Source organism: Phaethon aethereus (genome assembly GCF_964289735.1).
Source record: "Phaethon aethereus genome assembly, chromosome: 18".
Taxonomy (NCBI): domain Eukaryota; kingdom Metazoa; phylum Chordata; class Aves; order Phaethontiformes; family Phaethontidae; genus Phaethon; species Phaethon aethereus.
The window spans coordinates 7,472,687-7,490,064 of NC_138594.1; the positions used below are offsets into that span (position 1 = coordinate 7,472,687).

Genomic DNA, 17,378 nt, shown 5'->3' on the forward strand with positions numbered 1-17,378 from the left:
CTTACAGAGGCCTTCCTTTCTCTTTCTGTGAAGATAAGATGGAGTATTGTGTGTGTGCGCTGCTGTCTGGTGCTTAGTGAGATATTATAATTTTCTTCTTTTCTTTTTTTTTCCAAGTCTACATTCTATCACAACTGGAATCTTCTCAGTGGGAATAATTTATCATTTTCCATTTTGCTTTTTTTTTTTTTTTAATAAATCCATTCAGTACAATAAAAGCCAAGTAAAACACTGTGTTTAAATAAAAAAACTTCCTTCAGTGCAAACTACTTTTTAACCTAATAATATTCTTGATACAGTTTCTAAATCCAGCTGCGTCACGGGCTCATTGCTCACCGGTTTGCCTCTCTCCTCCAGATATACTCAGACCTGCAAAGTAGTTAATTCCCTTATTATAGGGGAAGGAAGAAGCTGGACGAGGCAGTAATGGAATTGTCCCACTCTCGTGAATTCCAATTTCCCGTGCCCACGCGCCTCCGGCTCAAAAGCCACCTCAGGGAAAGTGGCAATTTCTCTCTTGACAGGGCTATATTCGGAGGCAGCCGCTCTTCGGAGATATTTCGGAGCCACCTGCCCAGCCCGATTCCCCCCAAGAAAATGCAGTTAATGGGAAGAGAGTGGCCCCGGCCCCAGCTCCCGCGGCACCGGCAGAGACCGGCCGAGCCCTGGGACGCACTGGGAGCTGGCAGTGGCACTGCCCGGCAAAACCAGGGGTGCCGCCGGCACCGCTGCGCTGGGCACGTCCTAGAGCCATCGGGCAAACGGCGGCACGGGGCTTAACGCCCCGAACTTGGGCTGCTATCGCCCAAGCCGACGGGAGAAGTCGTTTGGGAAATGGGAAATGTTCGTCCCGCAGCAGCGATGGTCGCTCCTTTCTCTGCGGGCAGGAGAGGACGGCAGTGAGTTTGGCTACCACGGGGCGGAGGTTGGAGCTGCCTGGGGCTGCCGTGCTCTGCCTCGCAGCCCCTGCCAAAGGGGTCCGTTATAATCCCGCAGGACAATGCCCAGAGGAGTGCAGAAAATCTGCTTGGGAAACAACTCGAGTTGAGAGCCCGTAAAAATGATAAATTGAAAGCCAGTGCCCACCCACCCCCCCGCCAGGCATGCCCCGTGCCGGCACGGTCCCCGTCGACCACCATCGCCCGGGCTGAGCGGGCAGCTGGGACTCCCCCAAACCAGCTCCCAACCAGCTGCAAAATCTCCTTCCTTACCTGGGTTAGGAGGAGCTTGCTCAGGCTCCCCTCTCTGGGGTGCTTGTCTCCAGTGCAGCGATATCTAAATTTGAGCCACTTCTCCCTCTCCCGCAGCCCTGCCCTCCGGCCCTGGTGAAGCAGCTTGATTTACCCCGTTCACCAGCCTGATGTCTCGTAGCGGCTTTTGCTGTATTTCCCCATCTTCCCGCATTCTCATTCTGCCAATTCTTCTTTTGTTCATTTGCTATCCTCCTTTCTGTAACGCCACGTGTGCCGGGAAGCCAAGTTAACCTTTCCAGCGATAACCGAGACTAACCCAGAGCTCTTGTTGTTCTTGACCCGGTGTATTGTAACAGTACAGTAATGTGGTGTTGTGTTAGTTGTGAAATTCACCACCTGGAGTTTAACAGATGTCTGTATTTCCCAAGATGTTGGTATTGTTCAGATCTTTACTGCAATAACGAGACACGATTCTGTGTGTTAGGGGGCACGGGCTTTGCACCTCGATCGCTCTCCGCCGCCCGACGTCCCTGCGGAACCGGGGATACATAAATACATATAAATACATATAAATACACGGTATTTATACCGTAGCAAGAAAATGGTTTATATGTCCGGAAAGTTCCCTGCCCACCTAGACACAGTAGCTCCGTCTCCGTCGCCCTCGGGCAGCATGCCAGCTCGTGTGTGGCTCACCTCGGGGTGTCCGTGCGGCGCTGACACGCATGGCCGGCACGTGGCGAGCGGGGAGGCGAGCGGGGGCATGACTCCTAAACAGGGTTGGCGAATTCCCCTCTTAACGGAGTTAACGGGGAAGGGCGAAACGCGGACCAGCGGTCATTTTCTAAGGCTGCAAGCGCATCCGCGAGGGCAGCGTCCAGAGGCGTCTGGCTGCGGAACCGCGGGGGCACGTGCTGGGAAAGGTGAAAAGGAGCTTTGGGGTGCGGGAGAGGGGGGACGCGAGGGGCGAGAGCCTCGGCGGGTATACGGACAACTAGCAACCCTGCTTATACGGTCATGCACTGGCTAATCCAGGTGCAGGAGCCCTGCACAGGAGACGTTTTACAGCCTCTCTCTAAATCCTCGCTGTTCTAACGGCGCCGGTGCTATTCTGTAGGATTTGGAATTACCCGTCAATCAAAGCTAAGACAAATCTGAATTCCAGTGTAATTATTCGTAAGTAAATCCACTGCAAGAAAAGGCAGAAACATTGACGTTTTTCTTTTTTCGTGCGAGTTATACATAAACGTAGAAGAAGTGATCCAATTACGATGGTGTTTCTTTCCGAGATGATAAGTTGGTTCATAAAAATAGGTCCTATTCCTAACCTAATTGTATTCAAACATTTGAGTTAATTTGCTACTCATAATTTAGCATAATGCGATCGAGCTATCTTGACTTTATGGAGATTTATGCAGATTCTGAGATACCTGACAAAGTCTTATGAGTGAGTCAGCAGCTACCAGTCTGCTTTTCTGTAAGCGCTCAATAGATTCAGCATGAAAATTCATTTTATAGACCTTTTCATCGATATCGTGCTTTAGCACTCAGGTACAGATCACCAAAAGCACACTGCAGATCAGAAAGTGTATATTAATGCTGCCTTCCGTTTGATGACACTGAAGCAGAGTTTTGGGCATTCCAAACCCCTACAGAATAAAACTGCTGAGTTATTTGTCTCTCTGGTCCCTGGGCTGTAAGGGAAAGGTCTGTCTCTATGGAAAAAGCAAAACTTCTCTGATTTTTCAGGATCCTGTGATGAAGCACGGAGAACATGAAACTATTAAATCTATGGGTTTGATTGCAATGTCATTGGCTATTGACAAAGTGAATTCTATTTCCAGGCAAAATTTAATCTTCTAAAATTAGTTTTCCCTGAGGGCAACCCAAACCTGTGCTTTGTGGCTGCATTCTGCCCAACTTTTTTGCTTGGAGTAATGTATCAAACTGTACATTTGCTCAGCAGCACTAAATACCAACCGGTGTAATTCTTACAGCTCAATAATTTTCATAACCAGTTGATCATCTAATTAGGAGAGTAATATTATGCTCTGACATATTCAAGACAGTCCTTTCCACTTCAATCTGCATTATAATGCCTCCTTGAAAATTGTACTGAATTATATACTCAGCCTTGGCATTTCCTCATTAGAGATTAGGTGAGTAAATGAGTTTATCTCTAGGAACATTCGGGGTCTGAAGAGCATGTGTCATCCCTGAGGCAGCCGAACATGGGAATGAGTTGAACAGTGAAATCTGTACTTTGATAATCTTTTCTAAATGCAGGATCATTATTTTCTAATCGCTAAGGCTGACTGATCAGTTTTCCTTGGTGTTTTTATGAACCATTTTTCAGGGCTCTGACAGCGAAAGTGCTGAATTTTGTTCTTTCTACGGTTTATTGCAAAGAACATAATGTGATGGCATCGCTTCTCTTTCAAAGACAGACCACTGCTAACTCAATGGCCGGTATTTTTAAGCCATTGTTAGTAAAATCTCTCCCCAATATCTGACTGCTAATTGGGCTTTCGGAGTCTTTGGGGACTTTTAAGATCAGCAGAAACAAAAGTTGTTGTTTTAATTTAAATTAAATTTAAATTTCCCTACAGGGAAAACATTCTTTAGCAGCACAATAGTCCCAGCTCACCTCATCCCTGATGCCATAAGGCTGAGTATAGCGCATGTCCCACTGAAGATGTTTAACGGATGTAAGATGACGGGAGCCCTGCTGTGTATTAAAAATGGTAACATGCCAGCAAGAAAAAAAGAAAAAAAAAAAAAAAAGACAGCACATTGCTGTAATCAGTCTAGAATTTATCATCTTTGGAGTTGGAAAGTGAGGGCGCATTGACTTCAGAAAGACGCAGAGAAATGACTTGACGTGCCTCTCCGCTCTCCTCCTCCCCGCTGCAGAAGCACAGTGTAAGCCCTACTATTCAGATTACTCCCGCTTCCGCCTCCTGATCCACCAGATGTGCACCAGCCACTACCTGGATTTGTTCATCACCGGAGTGATCGGCCTCAACGTGATCACCATGGCCATGGAGCACTACCAGCAGCCAAAGGTACTGGGGCAGAGTGGGGGAAGCAGCAGTAGGGGGATGTGCTCAGCGTGATGGGACCTGCTGATGGGCAGAGTTAAGGCCAGTTTTGCTGTTAGACCTCGGGGCCCCCATTCACCACGCCTGACTTGTCCCTTTTCCCCATGGAGCATGTACCTGTCCTTCTCTTGGCTTCCAGCTCAAACCATGGCTTTTGGTACCTGGATCCTGTTGCACCTCTCCCTTCTAGTTAAGTGCAAATGGGCTGCTTTGGAAATGAAATGGGAGCACGTTTGTTTGGTTTGCTAGACGAGCTCGTTATTGCAATCTTCCGTTTGACTTAGGTTTTCCACCAAAAAAAGGAGAAAAAGGAAAAGAACAGCAGAATTTGTGAAATGTTTCTTTTTGCAAAGTTTCTTCTAAATCCCCAATGTCCCATAGGGCCCAGTTTTCACAGGCATTGGATTCCATGCTGGTCTTTAAAATACATTTTAATGTATTAGTGCGCTACGTTCTTGGGTCTTTGTCATACTCTGAAAATAAAAACAGCCTGTCCTGGGAAGTCAAGTCTCTCGTGCGTAACAATGAAATGGAAATAGCTGCCTTTGCCATATAACTTGTACTTATTTTTATTAGCCACTTTCAGAATGAATAAATATAACACACAATAGGAGGAAATATCCTTTAAGACTAGACAGGACTTGAATACTTAATGTAAAAAAACCCAAACAACTAAGCCATGCAAGCGAGGGGAAAAATACCCTCCGGCCTATCATAAAGAAGCCAAAAAGAGAAAGGGCATCAGCCCAATTTACTACTTCTGTTCAGGCCACCTTTAAATACCCGGGAAGGCTCATTGCATGATTCAGTCATTTGGTGATGAAAAAGGTTGTTGGCTAAGGAGCTTGTATTGGAATCGCTCTAGGGTATGTGTCTTACCGCAGTCGTTTTGCAGCTACATTTTCTCTTGCGTTATAAAAATCTTGGGCAAGCTTTTGTTTTTAATTTTCTTTAGGAAAATAACGTTTTTGTCTCTAAGCCTCTGGTATGCAGCATCAGGGTAATAACTCCAAGCTCGGGCTGCGCTGAGATGACAGCACCCTTAGAGCCATGCACGTGCTTGAGAGTCTTGCTGAATCAGGGCCCTGGTCTGGGTGACTGCAGGCTGGGATCCTGCAGGTACTTGAAAGGCTAAACGTACCAGAGAGCTTTATATCCAAACTGACGACCGCTTGGCATTTTGCTGCTGAAAGGGGTTGGTGGTGGGATGCGCCAGGATGCCCTGCGGATGAGATCCCAGCCAGAGATGCTGTGGCTGCCCACGGAGAAGAGGGGCTGCCGTGCTCGTAGAGGTGGTTCTAGCAAAGAGCTACTGGGCAAAATCTGCTCTTGCCAAACAAATATGCTCGTTTGCTGGCAGAGCCCAGGTTCCCTGCAGTATGACGGGGGGGCTCGTTCAGAGCCATGGCTTCCTTTGGTGGCTGCGCTTGTACTTCTTGGGCAGGCGAGGTGGTTTTCGTCCATGGATGCTTGAAGCTGAACTGTAGCATGAAGGCAGAGTGCGTGGCTTAAATTCCCTCTACTATGATTTCTCCCTCTTGGGGATCAGCAAGTCTTATTTTTAGCCTGAGCGCACGCTGTTGCCATCTCCCACGTTCCCTAACAGTTTTTATTACCATCCCGTTTGATGGACATTGCTTAAGCAACCGTGCAGGGTGCTGCTACCACACTGCTCCTTCCCCAGCAGGACTTTTGGGACGAAATAATCTCTGACGTGGCTTTAATGCCTCTCCGGGCGGGAGTCGTCCCGCCGGGAGGCACCCGTGGTTGCTGGCCAGGCTGTGACACCTGCAGAGGGAAGGGCGGGCAGAGGAAAAGCCGAGGCACACGAGCCGTCCCTCTGCTGCTCCTTGCCAAAAGCTCGAGGCGAGCAGTAAGTGCCAGGCTGTCACAAGGAAGCCACTTGGCCAGCGCTGGCACGGCCCCGGCCGGCCCGCGGCTCTCGCAGCGGTGCAGAAGCGAGCGAGGGGGATGAAATTCGGCTTTCTGCCGGGCACGCGAGGGGTTTTGCGCCGCGGACGCTTGCACACGCGCAGCTCTCGCCGCGCCCCAGCGAGCCCAGCTGGGGCTGTGCTGCTGCTGGGGGCCGGGGCCGGACCTGGGGTCTGCGCCAGCCCCTCCCGTGAGTTGTGTCAGCTGGGTCGGGGCCAGGCAGGAATGACGGGACTTTTTCCTGGGACGTTTGTCATCGGAGAGCGCCCATGGTTGGAGCCTTCTGCCTGTAGTTTGCAAGTGAGTGACCGGTGAAAAAAGAGGCAGGTTTGCAGGCAGCACAGCCCCGCGGCAGAGCTCGCATCTAACCCCGGTCCTGTGTCCACATCCCAGGTTCTTGATGAAGCCCTGAAGATCTGCAATTACATCTTCACCGTTATCTTTGTCCTGGAGTCTGTTTTCAAGCTTATCGCCTTTGGGTTTCGTCGCTTCTTCCAAGACAGGTAACAAAAGCTCCATCCTGACCGTGGGGTCAGCGGCAGGTTTCTGGAGACCACTGCCCAAATTCAGTGTCCCGGACCCCGATGCTCTCCCCAGTGATGCCAGTCTGACACGTGTGAACGCTTTTTGGTGTGACTGATCGAAACCAGGGTAGGTAGACGCCGGGGATGTGAGCTGGAGGAAGGATCGTGCACGCCAAGGGGTGTGACTGCACCACTTTGGCCCTGGCGGGGGGATGAAATAGGAGCGAGTCTCACACTGAGCGGCTGGTTCTCTTCTCACACCGGTTTTGTGTCCAAATAATCAAGAGAACCCGGTGAAGTGACAGAATTTATGCCAAGAGAGAGAATCTGGTCTTGTGTGGAAATGAAAGGGAAAAGGGACCTCTTTGTATGCAGATGCTGAGCAGCAGGTGACATTGCTTCTCTTTCTAGATTTTTCACTCTCTTACCTCACACATACATACAGATTTTTCGTCTTTGGTGAATCTTTCTGCTCCCACATTTGACTCCTTTAATGTTAATACCAAGAGCCCTGGCACTGAGCAGGACTTGCCACAAGCCCTTCAGCAGCCAGGGGATAATTCCACACATCGTCTCCCCATGTTTTGGGTGTCCGTGCTGGGATTATGCCTCTCTCTGACCTGGCATCAATCCCTTGGGGTCGTTCCGTCACCCAGTGTGACTTTTGTTGCAAGGACTGGACAGGGTCTGGTTCTTTCTAGGGCAGATCTCATGCTGAGGTTCACAAGAGTCGCGTCTAGAAGTGGCCAGACATACACCACAGCGTCTCCCCTGAGGTCTGCAGCCTCTGGCTAGAAAACTGCCCAGCTTTTGTTTCTGTTTCCCCTCAGTCAGGAATATCTTGAGAATTGGCTGATTTTCTAAAGAGATGCATTAGTTATAATAATTTCATAACATAACTGCTTTTGTATAATACCCTCAGAAAAATGCTGCAGATTCATTTGAGTCTAGAACCATTGAAATGACTGGAATTTGTGTGAAACAAGCTGCCTCCCCTTGCCAGCTTCTTAGTAGATGTTAAACTTCATTTTGTGTTGTCTCCAGATGGAACCAATTAGATCTGGCAATCGTGCTGCTGTCTATCATGGGCATTACTTTGGAAGAGATCGAGGTGAACGCTTCGCTACCAATTAACCCCACTATTATCCGAATCATGAGGGTTCTCAGGATTGCTCGAGGTGAGACGAATAAAGCAAAATTGACTCGTGTTTGAGGCGCAGGGTCCCTTCCAGGAGAGAAATGGTTCTGGGGCACATCCCCATCACGATGTGCATAGTTCTGGCATCAACAGGCTGTAAACAAATAAAAGAACAATGGGGGAAAATACTTGCAAGGAGCCAAATAGTTGAGCCAACTGACCATGTGTTTCTATCTTAAGAGGACTTGAAGGCTGAGAGCTTAGAAATAAAGGGGAAATTGCTGTGCCTGTAACTCCCAGAGATGTACCTGGAAAAAATATGCCAGTCAAATCAAAGTCATCTCTAACAGGCATTAGAGAACACAAGCTCGAGTACGTTGGCTTTAAAAGACAAGCATCTAATAGATTTAATTTCCCATGGGACTTTACATCTCACCACTTGGTGACAAAGCATGCCTCGTCACTCCGCATCCATCTGTCCCCTCAGGCTTGTAACGACACGTACCTGCGTTGGGAAGCCAGCTTCTTCAGGGCCCGATTTTTCAGAACAGGGAGGTCTCAGGGCCTAACAATGAAGATGTAAAATGTGAATGTTCAGGCCCTTAACAAAGTGCTCCCAGACCCTCCTGAAGGGCACTGTTGTGCTCTGCTATGATTGCAGCCCCCATCTAAGCAAAGAAGGAACTGAAGGAGAAATGAAATGCTGCTGTGTCTCAAGGGGAAAAAAAAAGTGTTTTTCCTGTGCATTGGATCCCTTTCAGAATTAAAAATACATGCGGTTTCCAATTGGAGATGCAACCTGCTGGAAGAGATGTGTAAATCAGTTCCTCAGTGAATCATGTATGAAAGTGGGTAGCCTATGGAAGCGGGAAAGTAGCCCCAGGGCTGGGAAAGTAACTACTCGATAACCAGAGGAAGAAGGAGATGGGTCCAACGCAGATAAGGTGGGGAAAGGCAAGGCCATGCGGAGCGATAATGCTTTTGCCAAGTCTCAGGATAGGTGATGCTGCTATTCAGGGGATTTTAGTAGTGTCCAAGCAACCAGGAGCGATGTAAAAAGGCCAGGGACTATAGCGGCTAATGGAGAACACTTGACATGCTTTCATGTTTCTCTTCCTATAATCTGTGGCTCCTGGGAGAGGGACTGAGTTTGTGCCTCCGTGCTAACGCTGCCGTTACCATATTACGAACGTGTTTTCCGCAGTGTTGAAGTTGCTGAAGATGGCTGTAGGGATGAGAGCTCTGTTGGACACCGTGATGCAAGCGCTGCCGCAGGTAACCCACTGCCATATCAAACCAGATCTCCTCTGGCCCAGAGCCAATTTCCTATTCCGGAGGAATGCTAATCATTTTATCTTTACTGTCATTAGAGAATCACATTTCCCTTCCGAAGCACAGTCTGAGATACAGTCCTCACATTGAGGTCATTTTTCCCCTGAAGCAATTTAAGTTTTGGATAAAAGAATACAGCAAGAAACAGGTCTGGAACAAAAAAAATCAATGAATGTTCTTGTTTTGTGTTTTTTTCCCCCATTTCTTTTTCTCTTTCCAGGTGGGGAATCTGGGTCTTCTCTTCATGTTGTTGTTTTTCATATTTGCAGCTCTTGGAGTGGAGCTGTTTGGAGACCTTGGTGAGTCTTCCTGTGCCGGTGGAAGGGGTGGGAGCGGTGTGCGAGGCGGGGTCTCATGGCTGTGCTTGGTCCCGCAGAGTGCGACGACACGCACCCCTGCGAGGGGCTGGGACGGCACGCCACCTTCAGAAACTTCGGGATGGCCTTTCTGACTCTTTTCCGAGTATCTACGGGAGACAACTGGAATGGGATAATGAAGGTAAAAGACCCACAGAAAATGAGTATTGCCTATGCTTTCTTGATTAGAATCTGTCCACTCTGCTCCAGACTGGTAATGATGCTCAGCCAGGACACTCAGGTCCTGCAGTGAGCTGGCCTCTTCATTCCTGCACCGGGCAAAGTCTCTCACATTTCTGCTCCCTCCTCCCAGCAAGGCAGTGCCTATGGTTGCAGGCTCCTGGCATACTCCAGATACATTCCCTCTTTTACCCTGAGAGCGCAACTTAAAAAGGAGGAGAAAAAGTAAAGGGAGGGAGCACAAGTTCAGCTCAGTAATATCCGTTGGTTTTCTTTTTTTCCTTACGTCTCCAGTTTCTATTACTGTTGTTGTTGGTATTACTTTGTTGTGGTTGGTTTTTTCTGGGAAAACCCAGGTTTCTGAAAGAGAACCTCTCTTAGGGGACAGCCATAAAGGCATGCTACTGTGAAGAAATCTGGTCTATGAATAGACAGGGTGCTAGCTAGTCCGAAGAAGTCGCTTCTCTGTCCGTTTGTAGCCCATGGTGACTGTAAGGTAGCCAAACTCTTAATGACAGGGTGTGAACTTGAGGAAAGACTGCAAGCCCAGCTGCTGTGGGATAGTGGATGGGCTGTAGCTGCTTTGCCCTGGATCTGTCTGCCACACTCTCGTGTATTTGGTCGCTAACCTGGTAAAACAGCCTTTCCTTCAGGAGCAGCAGGGTGTGATGTTGGTTGTCACACACCCCAAGGACGATTTCCTCTGAGCTTGCTTGTGGTGACTAGCACAGGAAACGTAAAGTCTTACTGGCAAGTGTTTTTCCATTCTAGATATGAAATTTGCCCAATCTTCACAGTTTTCTGCATGAATGGAGAACCCATTGCAGCTGGCAGACCAAGGTCCATGCTGGAACCTCTTCACATCCCTCCATCATTTCCCCCCTATTTCCAGGACACGCTGCGAGACTGTGACCAGGAGTCCACCTGTTACAACACCGTCATCTCACCCATCTACTTCGTCTCCTTCGTGCTGACAGCCCAGTTCGTCCTGGTGAACGTGGTGATCGCCGTGCTCATGAAGCACTTGGAGGAGAGCAACAAGGAGGCTAAAGAGGAGGCAGAGCTCGAAGCAGAACTGGAGATGGAAATGAAGACAATCAGCCCCAGCCAACACAGCCCCTCAGACATCTTCACGTGGACAGGCAGCGCTGGTGGAGAGAGACCCGAGAGCCCCCGAGGATGTACCAATCCCATGCAAATCAAGGTGGATTCTCAGCTCTCATTAGCTTACCCTATGGTGAGAATCTCAGTTGGAGGGTGAAGAGGGCTTGACCTGCATATTTGCTAGGGGAAGAGATGCACGAGTCAGTAACGAAGGTGTGGGTGTACCGTATCTCCAGGGCTTGTATTCCTCGCTGTCTGCTGACCGGTCGTTGCGTGGTTTGGGAACCGACGGTCCAGGGAAGAGACCCTAGGCAGGTCTCCAGACCACCTTGACGCATCTGTTTGGAGGTGGAGAGCTTTGCAATTTCTTCTGGAGGTGTGCCGAAGCCACCAAGTTCAGAGCTAGCTCCAAATTTCCTCTCATCCAGGGTTTAGGTTAGGCCCTTTCTGATAGCAAAATTGTGAGCATCGTATGTCTGCTTTTCTAATGCAGACCGTGAACCACAACATAAACGAGGAATAAAACTTGGCTAATCTTTGCTTAAGTAGTAAATTTGGTTTATGTAACCTCAATTTAAAATCCATCCCCACAATCAAACTTGTAAGAAAAGATTATTTTAACAATAGAATAATCCAGAGGGGACTCAAACCTGAGTTCACCAGACCGGTATCAAAACTTCCACCAGCAGGAGCAGTGCCGGAGCAGGGCTGTAATGTGGTAGCTGCTACGAGCTGCAACACGTCTCTCTAAAGCTCAGTTTCTGGATGAAAACTCAATTTGGGGAACGAGAGAGGTGAGGTCAAGGCCCAGACAGGTCCTGCGGGAGGGAACTGAACTGGAATTATACAAAAAAAACAGTCCAGCCTTTTTTTTACTCTTAGCTGATTGCAAATTGGGTTAAACTCTACACAGACCTCATTAGCTTTTATTACATCATGATTTCACAACAGCATATCTTGGCCTCTGCCTGGGGTGGACTGATGAGTATTCTAATGCATGAAAAACTCATTTATGATCTTTAGTCCAAGGGTGAAAAAGAGTAAATCCCTTCTTAAGCTTTGTTTCAATTCCTAAGCTACTGGAAATTTCTGGTGCCATTAGGAGCCACTGATGTCTGAGATGGAGTCCAAAGCTGCTCTTTGGCACAGGAAAAAGGAGTTCAGGGCAATATGGGGAAATCCAGACTCACTACGTCCTCTAGGAAGAAACAACATGTCCCAGCTGTTGTGGTACGTGTTAAGCACAGTATTGGCAAACTGTCCTCAGCACTGTTGTCCTGCATCAGTACTCACAGTGGCAGAAAGAGAAATTGCAAAATTGCAAGACAGATCAGTGGGAATGACGCCCTCAGCTCTTCAGTCTGTTAAACCTACCCTCTCTGAAGGTGGCTTGGGAAAGGGCTTATTCTAGTCATAACCTCCAGAGTGTGTTTCTTGCTCTTCCACTCGAACAAGAAGCCTCAAAAACTTCCAGGAGATTTTATTCCGACTATTTATTCTCTCCAAAATCTTCAGGACGAATCTGATGCTTGAGCACGATAGCGGAGGAATACAATTCCCAGGAGACAACCCTGCAAGGACATCTGGTCAGCATGCTCTTTGGCTTGCCTGTTGCCAGGATCTTTGCACTGTGTGCTGTGTGACTGTAATGACGGTCCTCATTTCATTGTATGCAGTCGGCATTCCCTACAAGAAAGGTGCAACCCTTAAATCGCTCCCATGCTGCCTGCAAAAGCCAGGCCCTGCTCTGTATAACCTCCTGTTGTCTGTGCTGTGGCCAGCTGGTTTGAATTTGGCCAGGACAACTGAGGCACCTCAACCCATGTCTGGCACATGAATTAGTGACCTGACGTGTGTCCGTCCTGGTCATCTGCGGCTTTCATGGACAAGATGCTCAGCTTCTCTTCAAGTCAGGTTATTTTAATTTATGTGCCTTCTGGATATGGATTTAGGTGTCAAGTATTCGGTCCTCTTGCTCAAAAATGTGGACAATGGGTATAGAAACCTTACAGCCGTAGTGTCCTGTAGAAGTTCACAGCACCAAGCATCAAGATGCTGCTCTTCTGGCCCCATTATCCAGCTCAGATCCCAGGAGTAACCGGTTGTGTTTGCTGGGCGTGAGAATTGTCCCCGAGGAGGGCCCGGAGCGGGAGCACCACGGTCCCGGGGCAGCCGGTATCGGCCACGTCTCTAGTAATGTCTGAGAAAGCTGTCACTGCTCACCGTGATATTACTGCACTGTTCTCTCTCCTCTCCTGCCTCGCCTCTCCTGTCCCGTTGGTTCTGTTACTGCTGTTCTCCCTGAACGTTTCTGTCTTCTTTCCCCCACTTCTATTCTGTTTCATTTTTTTTTTCCTCCTTTTGTTTGTTGGGCTTTATACACTGTCCTTTTTTCTCTCCGTCTCCATCCCTCGCTTTTTTCCTCTCTCTCTTTGGCTTGCTCTCTCCTTCTGCATGCTATACACCACCCCTCCTAGGAAAGGCACTTGTTTGATACCATATCACTGCTGATCCAGGAATCTCTGGAAGGAGAGCTGAAGCTGATGGACAACCTGTCAGGCTCTGTGTGCCATCATTATGCCCTCCCAGCTCCCGAATATTACAACTCTGAGAACCAGGTTAATATTCCTAATTTCCTGCAAAGTCTCCATCCAAACTCGATTTGACTGAGACCTTTAATAGAGAGTTGAAGTTCTTCATGCAAGGTAGTCACAGGGATTTTGAAGCGTAAGTCCTTTTGGCCTTTTCTGTGGGAGCTGAGATAATATCTTGGTTTATGATGTTGTATGTCAATGCGAGAGGAGAAGTACAGGCTCTGAGTTTCCCTCTTCAGCGCAGTAAGGAGTTTTTCATTGCGATTTACCGTTAACGAGTGTGGTAGGGAAAAATATACCAAATCCCGTCTCCATCCTTCAGTGGGGTTCTTGTGTTTGGCTTCTTGCTCCTAACCAGGGCTCCATAGCAGTGTCAGGACACGTCTGCAGAGCCTGGAGGACGGTGTGAGGTTTTCCCAGAGCACAGCCTGAGCTGGTGGGGATCATAAAATGATCTACACTTTGTGCCTACTTACACTGCACGAAAATCCAGTTTCGAATGATTTTCCTGAAGAGGCTTCTTGCAAGTGGGTCATTGTAAACTAGATCCTCATCTCTGATCTAAACTGAATTTAGAAGGCGAGGCAGCCCTTAATGATGTACTTAAGTAATCGTGTGCTCCAGGGCTTTCTCGAAGAAGGGCTGTAATACTTGTTTTAAATTAGTTCGTTTACTTCTTAGAATAAAATACCTACTCTCTCAAGCGTGTTATTCTTTAGAGCAAATATTTTCCCTAAATCACAGCAGTGACCATAATAATAATTCAAGCATACCTATTCTTTGTCCTGCAGTTGGAATTGAGCAAATTCCATATTTCTTGATCTATTTTTTTTTCCTTTCTGACTAAAAATAGCAGAAGTTTTCTTGTTAAATCAGCGTGCTTATTTATGAGCTCACTGACACTCTAAATTATCCAACTCATTAGAGGAAATGAACAAGCTTAGGTAAAATGAAATCCTACTGCAGATCTTTATATAGCGGGATAACATGTCTCCCTCTGATTGCTGCGTATCGCTTTCCAGATTGAGGTCTATTAAGCTGTAGGAAGTGGTTGCCTCTCAGAATTTCTGGAGGAATAGAGACGATAGCTTTGGTGGCGAAGGCGGAGGGTCAGTATGAAACTCAGTAAAAGCTGGTTGGAAATTTTTTGTCACAATATTTTTCACCAGAAAGTGCTGCTGCAGCAAAAAAAATGGTTTTGTTTTGACATTTTTGTAATGAAAAAATATAGCATTCCAGTTTACAATGGCTTTTTCTTTTAAAATTTATGCTATCTTATTTTTTTCCCCTGTAATTAAAACCTGTATGAATCAGTTGAATGTTTCCAACACGATGTTTTGATGGCTTCAAACTCAATTTTGGGAGCGGGGAGGCTGAAGGGGGGTGATGTTTTCTTTACATTTTGGCTTTTCTGTTCACACCATTTGTCATGTTCTCAGGCAAGTCAGGAATTTAGAGCAGCCCTGGGACTTGCTAAAAGCAACCTGGTTAAGCGCAGCTCCGTCAGGCGGGAGCTGCCGGTGTCCACGCACAGCCTGTCCCCGCACGCCCGGGCTCCGGTCGGTGGATCCGTCGGGGATCTCCGTCCTCGTGCCGGCAGCCGTTGCAGCGATGCTCTTTTGGGGAGCCTCATACGAAATCAGGAGCTCCTCCAAAGCACCTCTCTTGTCCATGGCTGTGTCAGAGGAGACGTCAAGCCCAGGGCTGGCTGAGAGGAGCCCGACCCTCTTACTTAGCTGAAGTTTTGAGCCTCTCCGGGTTCACTCATCGCTGGGTTTATTTCACCCCACTGCTGCCGTTTCTAAAAGTGAGAAAATCCAGCCGTTTGACAACTCAAACGCAACAGACCCGGGCCTCTGTGGTTCCTCTCGAAAGATATGTTGCTGTTGAAAGACTTGGCCAGCACAGAGGACAGGAAAGAGAAAATGCACCCAGTGAGAAACAAAAAGGAAGCACCTGGGACTTGTCCAGACCAGGAGGCTCCTGCAGCCAGGTCTGTAGGTTACCCGATGAACCGCTGTCCCCCGGGACGGGGATATGGGGGGGCTGAGCCTGCTCTTCAGGGCAAGCACCCTGCTTGCGGTGCCTGCCAGCGCGGAGGCTGCTGTGGGGGAGATGCTGCAGTCCCCTTCTTCTCCAAAACCTGAAGTGACGTTTCACTCATAAAAAGAGCTCTGTGGCTAGGGAGAGATCGTCATCGGTGTTCCCGTAAAGATTTTTATCAGCTCCTCGAACGCCTGCGGTGGGATGCGCTGGCGCAAGAGGCAGCGGCGCGGCGGCGGGGCAGCACCGGTTCCCAGCCGGGGTTTGCTCCGAGCCGGAGGAGGCTGTTGGGGGCCAGGGCTGGGGCAGCGTTGGGGGCTGGTTCTTTCGGTAGGACAGTTATTGGTGCTTACCCGGGCACCGGAGGCTCTTCAGCAGGCCAAAACCCACCGAAGTCACCAGGAAGGGGCTCGCTGACCTTTCCAGACTTTGAATCAAACCTCAAGTTTCTCCCTGTCCCCGTTTAGCCCTCAGGAAGTTACTTTTATCCCCCACCTGCCTGTCGGGGAGGGGGGTCCCCGCACCCTCCCCGGAGCACAGGCAAAGGCACGCTCCATGCTCGACATGCAAAATGACTTTGGTGTTGGGGAATCTTTGGGGACTCGACCAGATTAGCCTAGAGACCAAGAAAACGGCACGGTTACTGGGTAGGAACACCTTCAGAGAAGTCGGACGGTCTTGAAGCCTCTGGTATTTGATCATAGCCAAGGGGATAAATATCTTTAGCATGAGAGTAATATTACTTTTGCTTCTTCATCTAGATAGGAGAACAACAAAAGACAATGCTAGCGTTGGTGTATGGTTTTAAACTCTTTCTCCCAGCTCACTGCTAAACATTTAAGGAAGAACGTCCCACTCTTTTTTTTTTTTATTTTATTTTTTTTACATTTCTTTCTTATATTTTGTTTCTTTACTGTTCTGCCCCTGGTAATAATGTGCATGATGTAGCATCTCCCACTGTAGGGGTATTGCTTTAGTGTCTAGAAGTATTTAGATTATGATAAATTTTTTTTCATTTCCTAAAGATTTGTGTCCTGGTTTCTTATGCTTAATCATCTCTCCCTTTAGATCCCTCTAGCTGAGATGGAGGCTCTGTCTCTGACGTCAGATATTCTCTCTGAAAAGTCGTGGTCCTTAGCTCTGACGGATGACTCTTTTCCTGATGATACTAACACACACTTACTTAATGCTCTGGAAAGCAATGTACATACGCTGGTCGCTGTATAGTCTGATGTTTACAGGGTTCGAAATACTGCTTCTGCCCTTCTGCACCTGCCTAATGGCATTTTCAGTTCAAGACCATTTCCAAATAGCACCAACCTTTCCCCATGACAGGACGTTGTCCTTAATGCCATTAGGTCCTGGGTTGTTACCACTCTTGTCCACAAACTTGGCTCTTTGCGAGGAACAAGTATTTATTTCTATTTTTCCTTTGGCGTCTTATGTAAAAACAATGTGTTTTCTACAAGTAAAACAAATAGTAAAAAATATGCTTTGGAAAGCGTCAAGGTTAAAATTTCCTCCCCATCTGAAAGAAATCAGTGATGCTGCGTGGAAGAGACACCCATGAGCTAATGACTCATGTGTCCTCTGCTGAGGGGTCATCTACAGCCCTTTGGTTTGTAATGGATTTTTGTCTTTATGAACACAGGCACCACAAGGCTTTTTGCATTATTGGTGCCAGACTCTTTATTTTACAAATATCAGATGGGGATCTCTCTGAGATGCTGCTTGTTTTGTGAATTCTTACTAGCAGCCATCCCACTAGGAAAAAAAACCAAAAAACAAAAAAAGAACTTTGGACTATTTTGTGTCTTTTTGAATGAAATAACCAGTATTTTGAACCCTGCCTTAATCATCCCCTCTTTGAAACATTAGACA

General features: G+C 47.8%; 1 protein-coding gene across 1 annotated transcript in view; it reads left to right on the forward strand.

Moving 5' to 3' along the window:
- Positions 1-17,378, forward strand: part of CACNA1G (calcium voltage-gated channel subunit alpha1 G) — a 146,618-nt gene that overhangs the window by 119,257 nt on the left and 9,983 nt on the right. Inside the window, exons 27-35 of the mRNA XM_082008204.1 lie at positions 4,107-4,258; positions 6,620-6,729; positions 7,795-7,928; positions 9,093-9,163; positions 9,441-9,519; positions 9,597-9,718; positions 10,649-10,993; positions 13,338-13,478; positions 16,566-16,700. Coding sequence (XP_081864330.1) covers positions 4,107-4,258; positions 6,620-6,729; positions 7,795-7,928; positions 9,093-9,163; positions 9,441-9,519; positions 9,597-9,718; positions 10,649-10,993; positions 13,338-13,478; positions 16,566-16,700 — 1,289 coding nt within the window. The remainder of the gene's footprint in view (positions 1-4,106; positions 4,259-6,619; positions 6,730-7,794; positions 7,929-9,092; positions 9,164-9,440; positions 9,520-9,596; positions 9,719-10,648; positions 10,994-13,337; positions 13,479-16,565; positions 16,701-17,378) is intronic.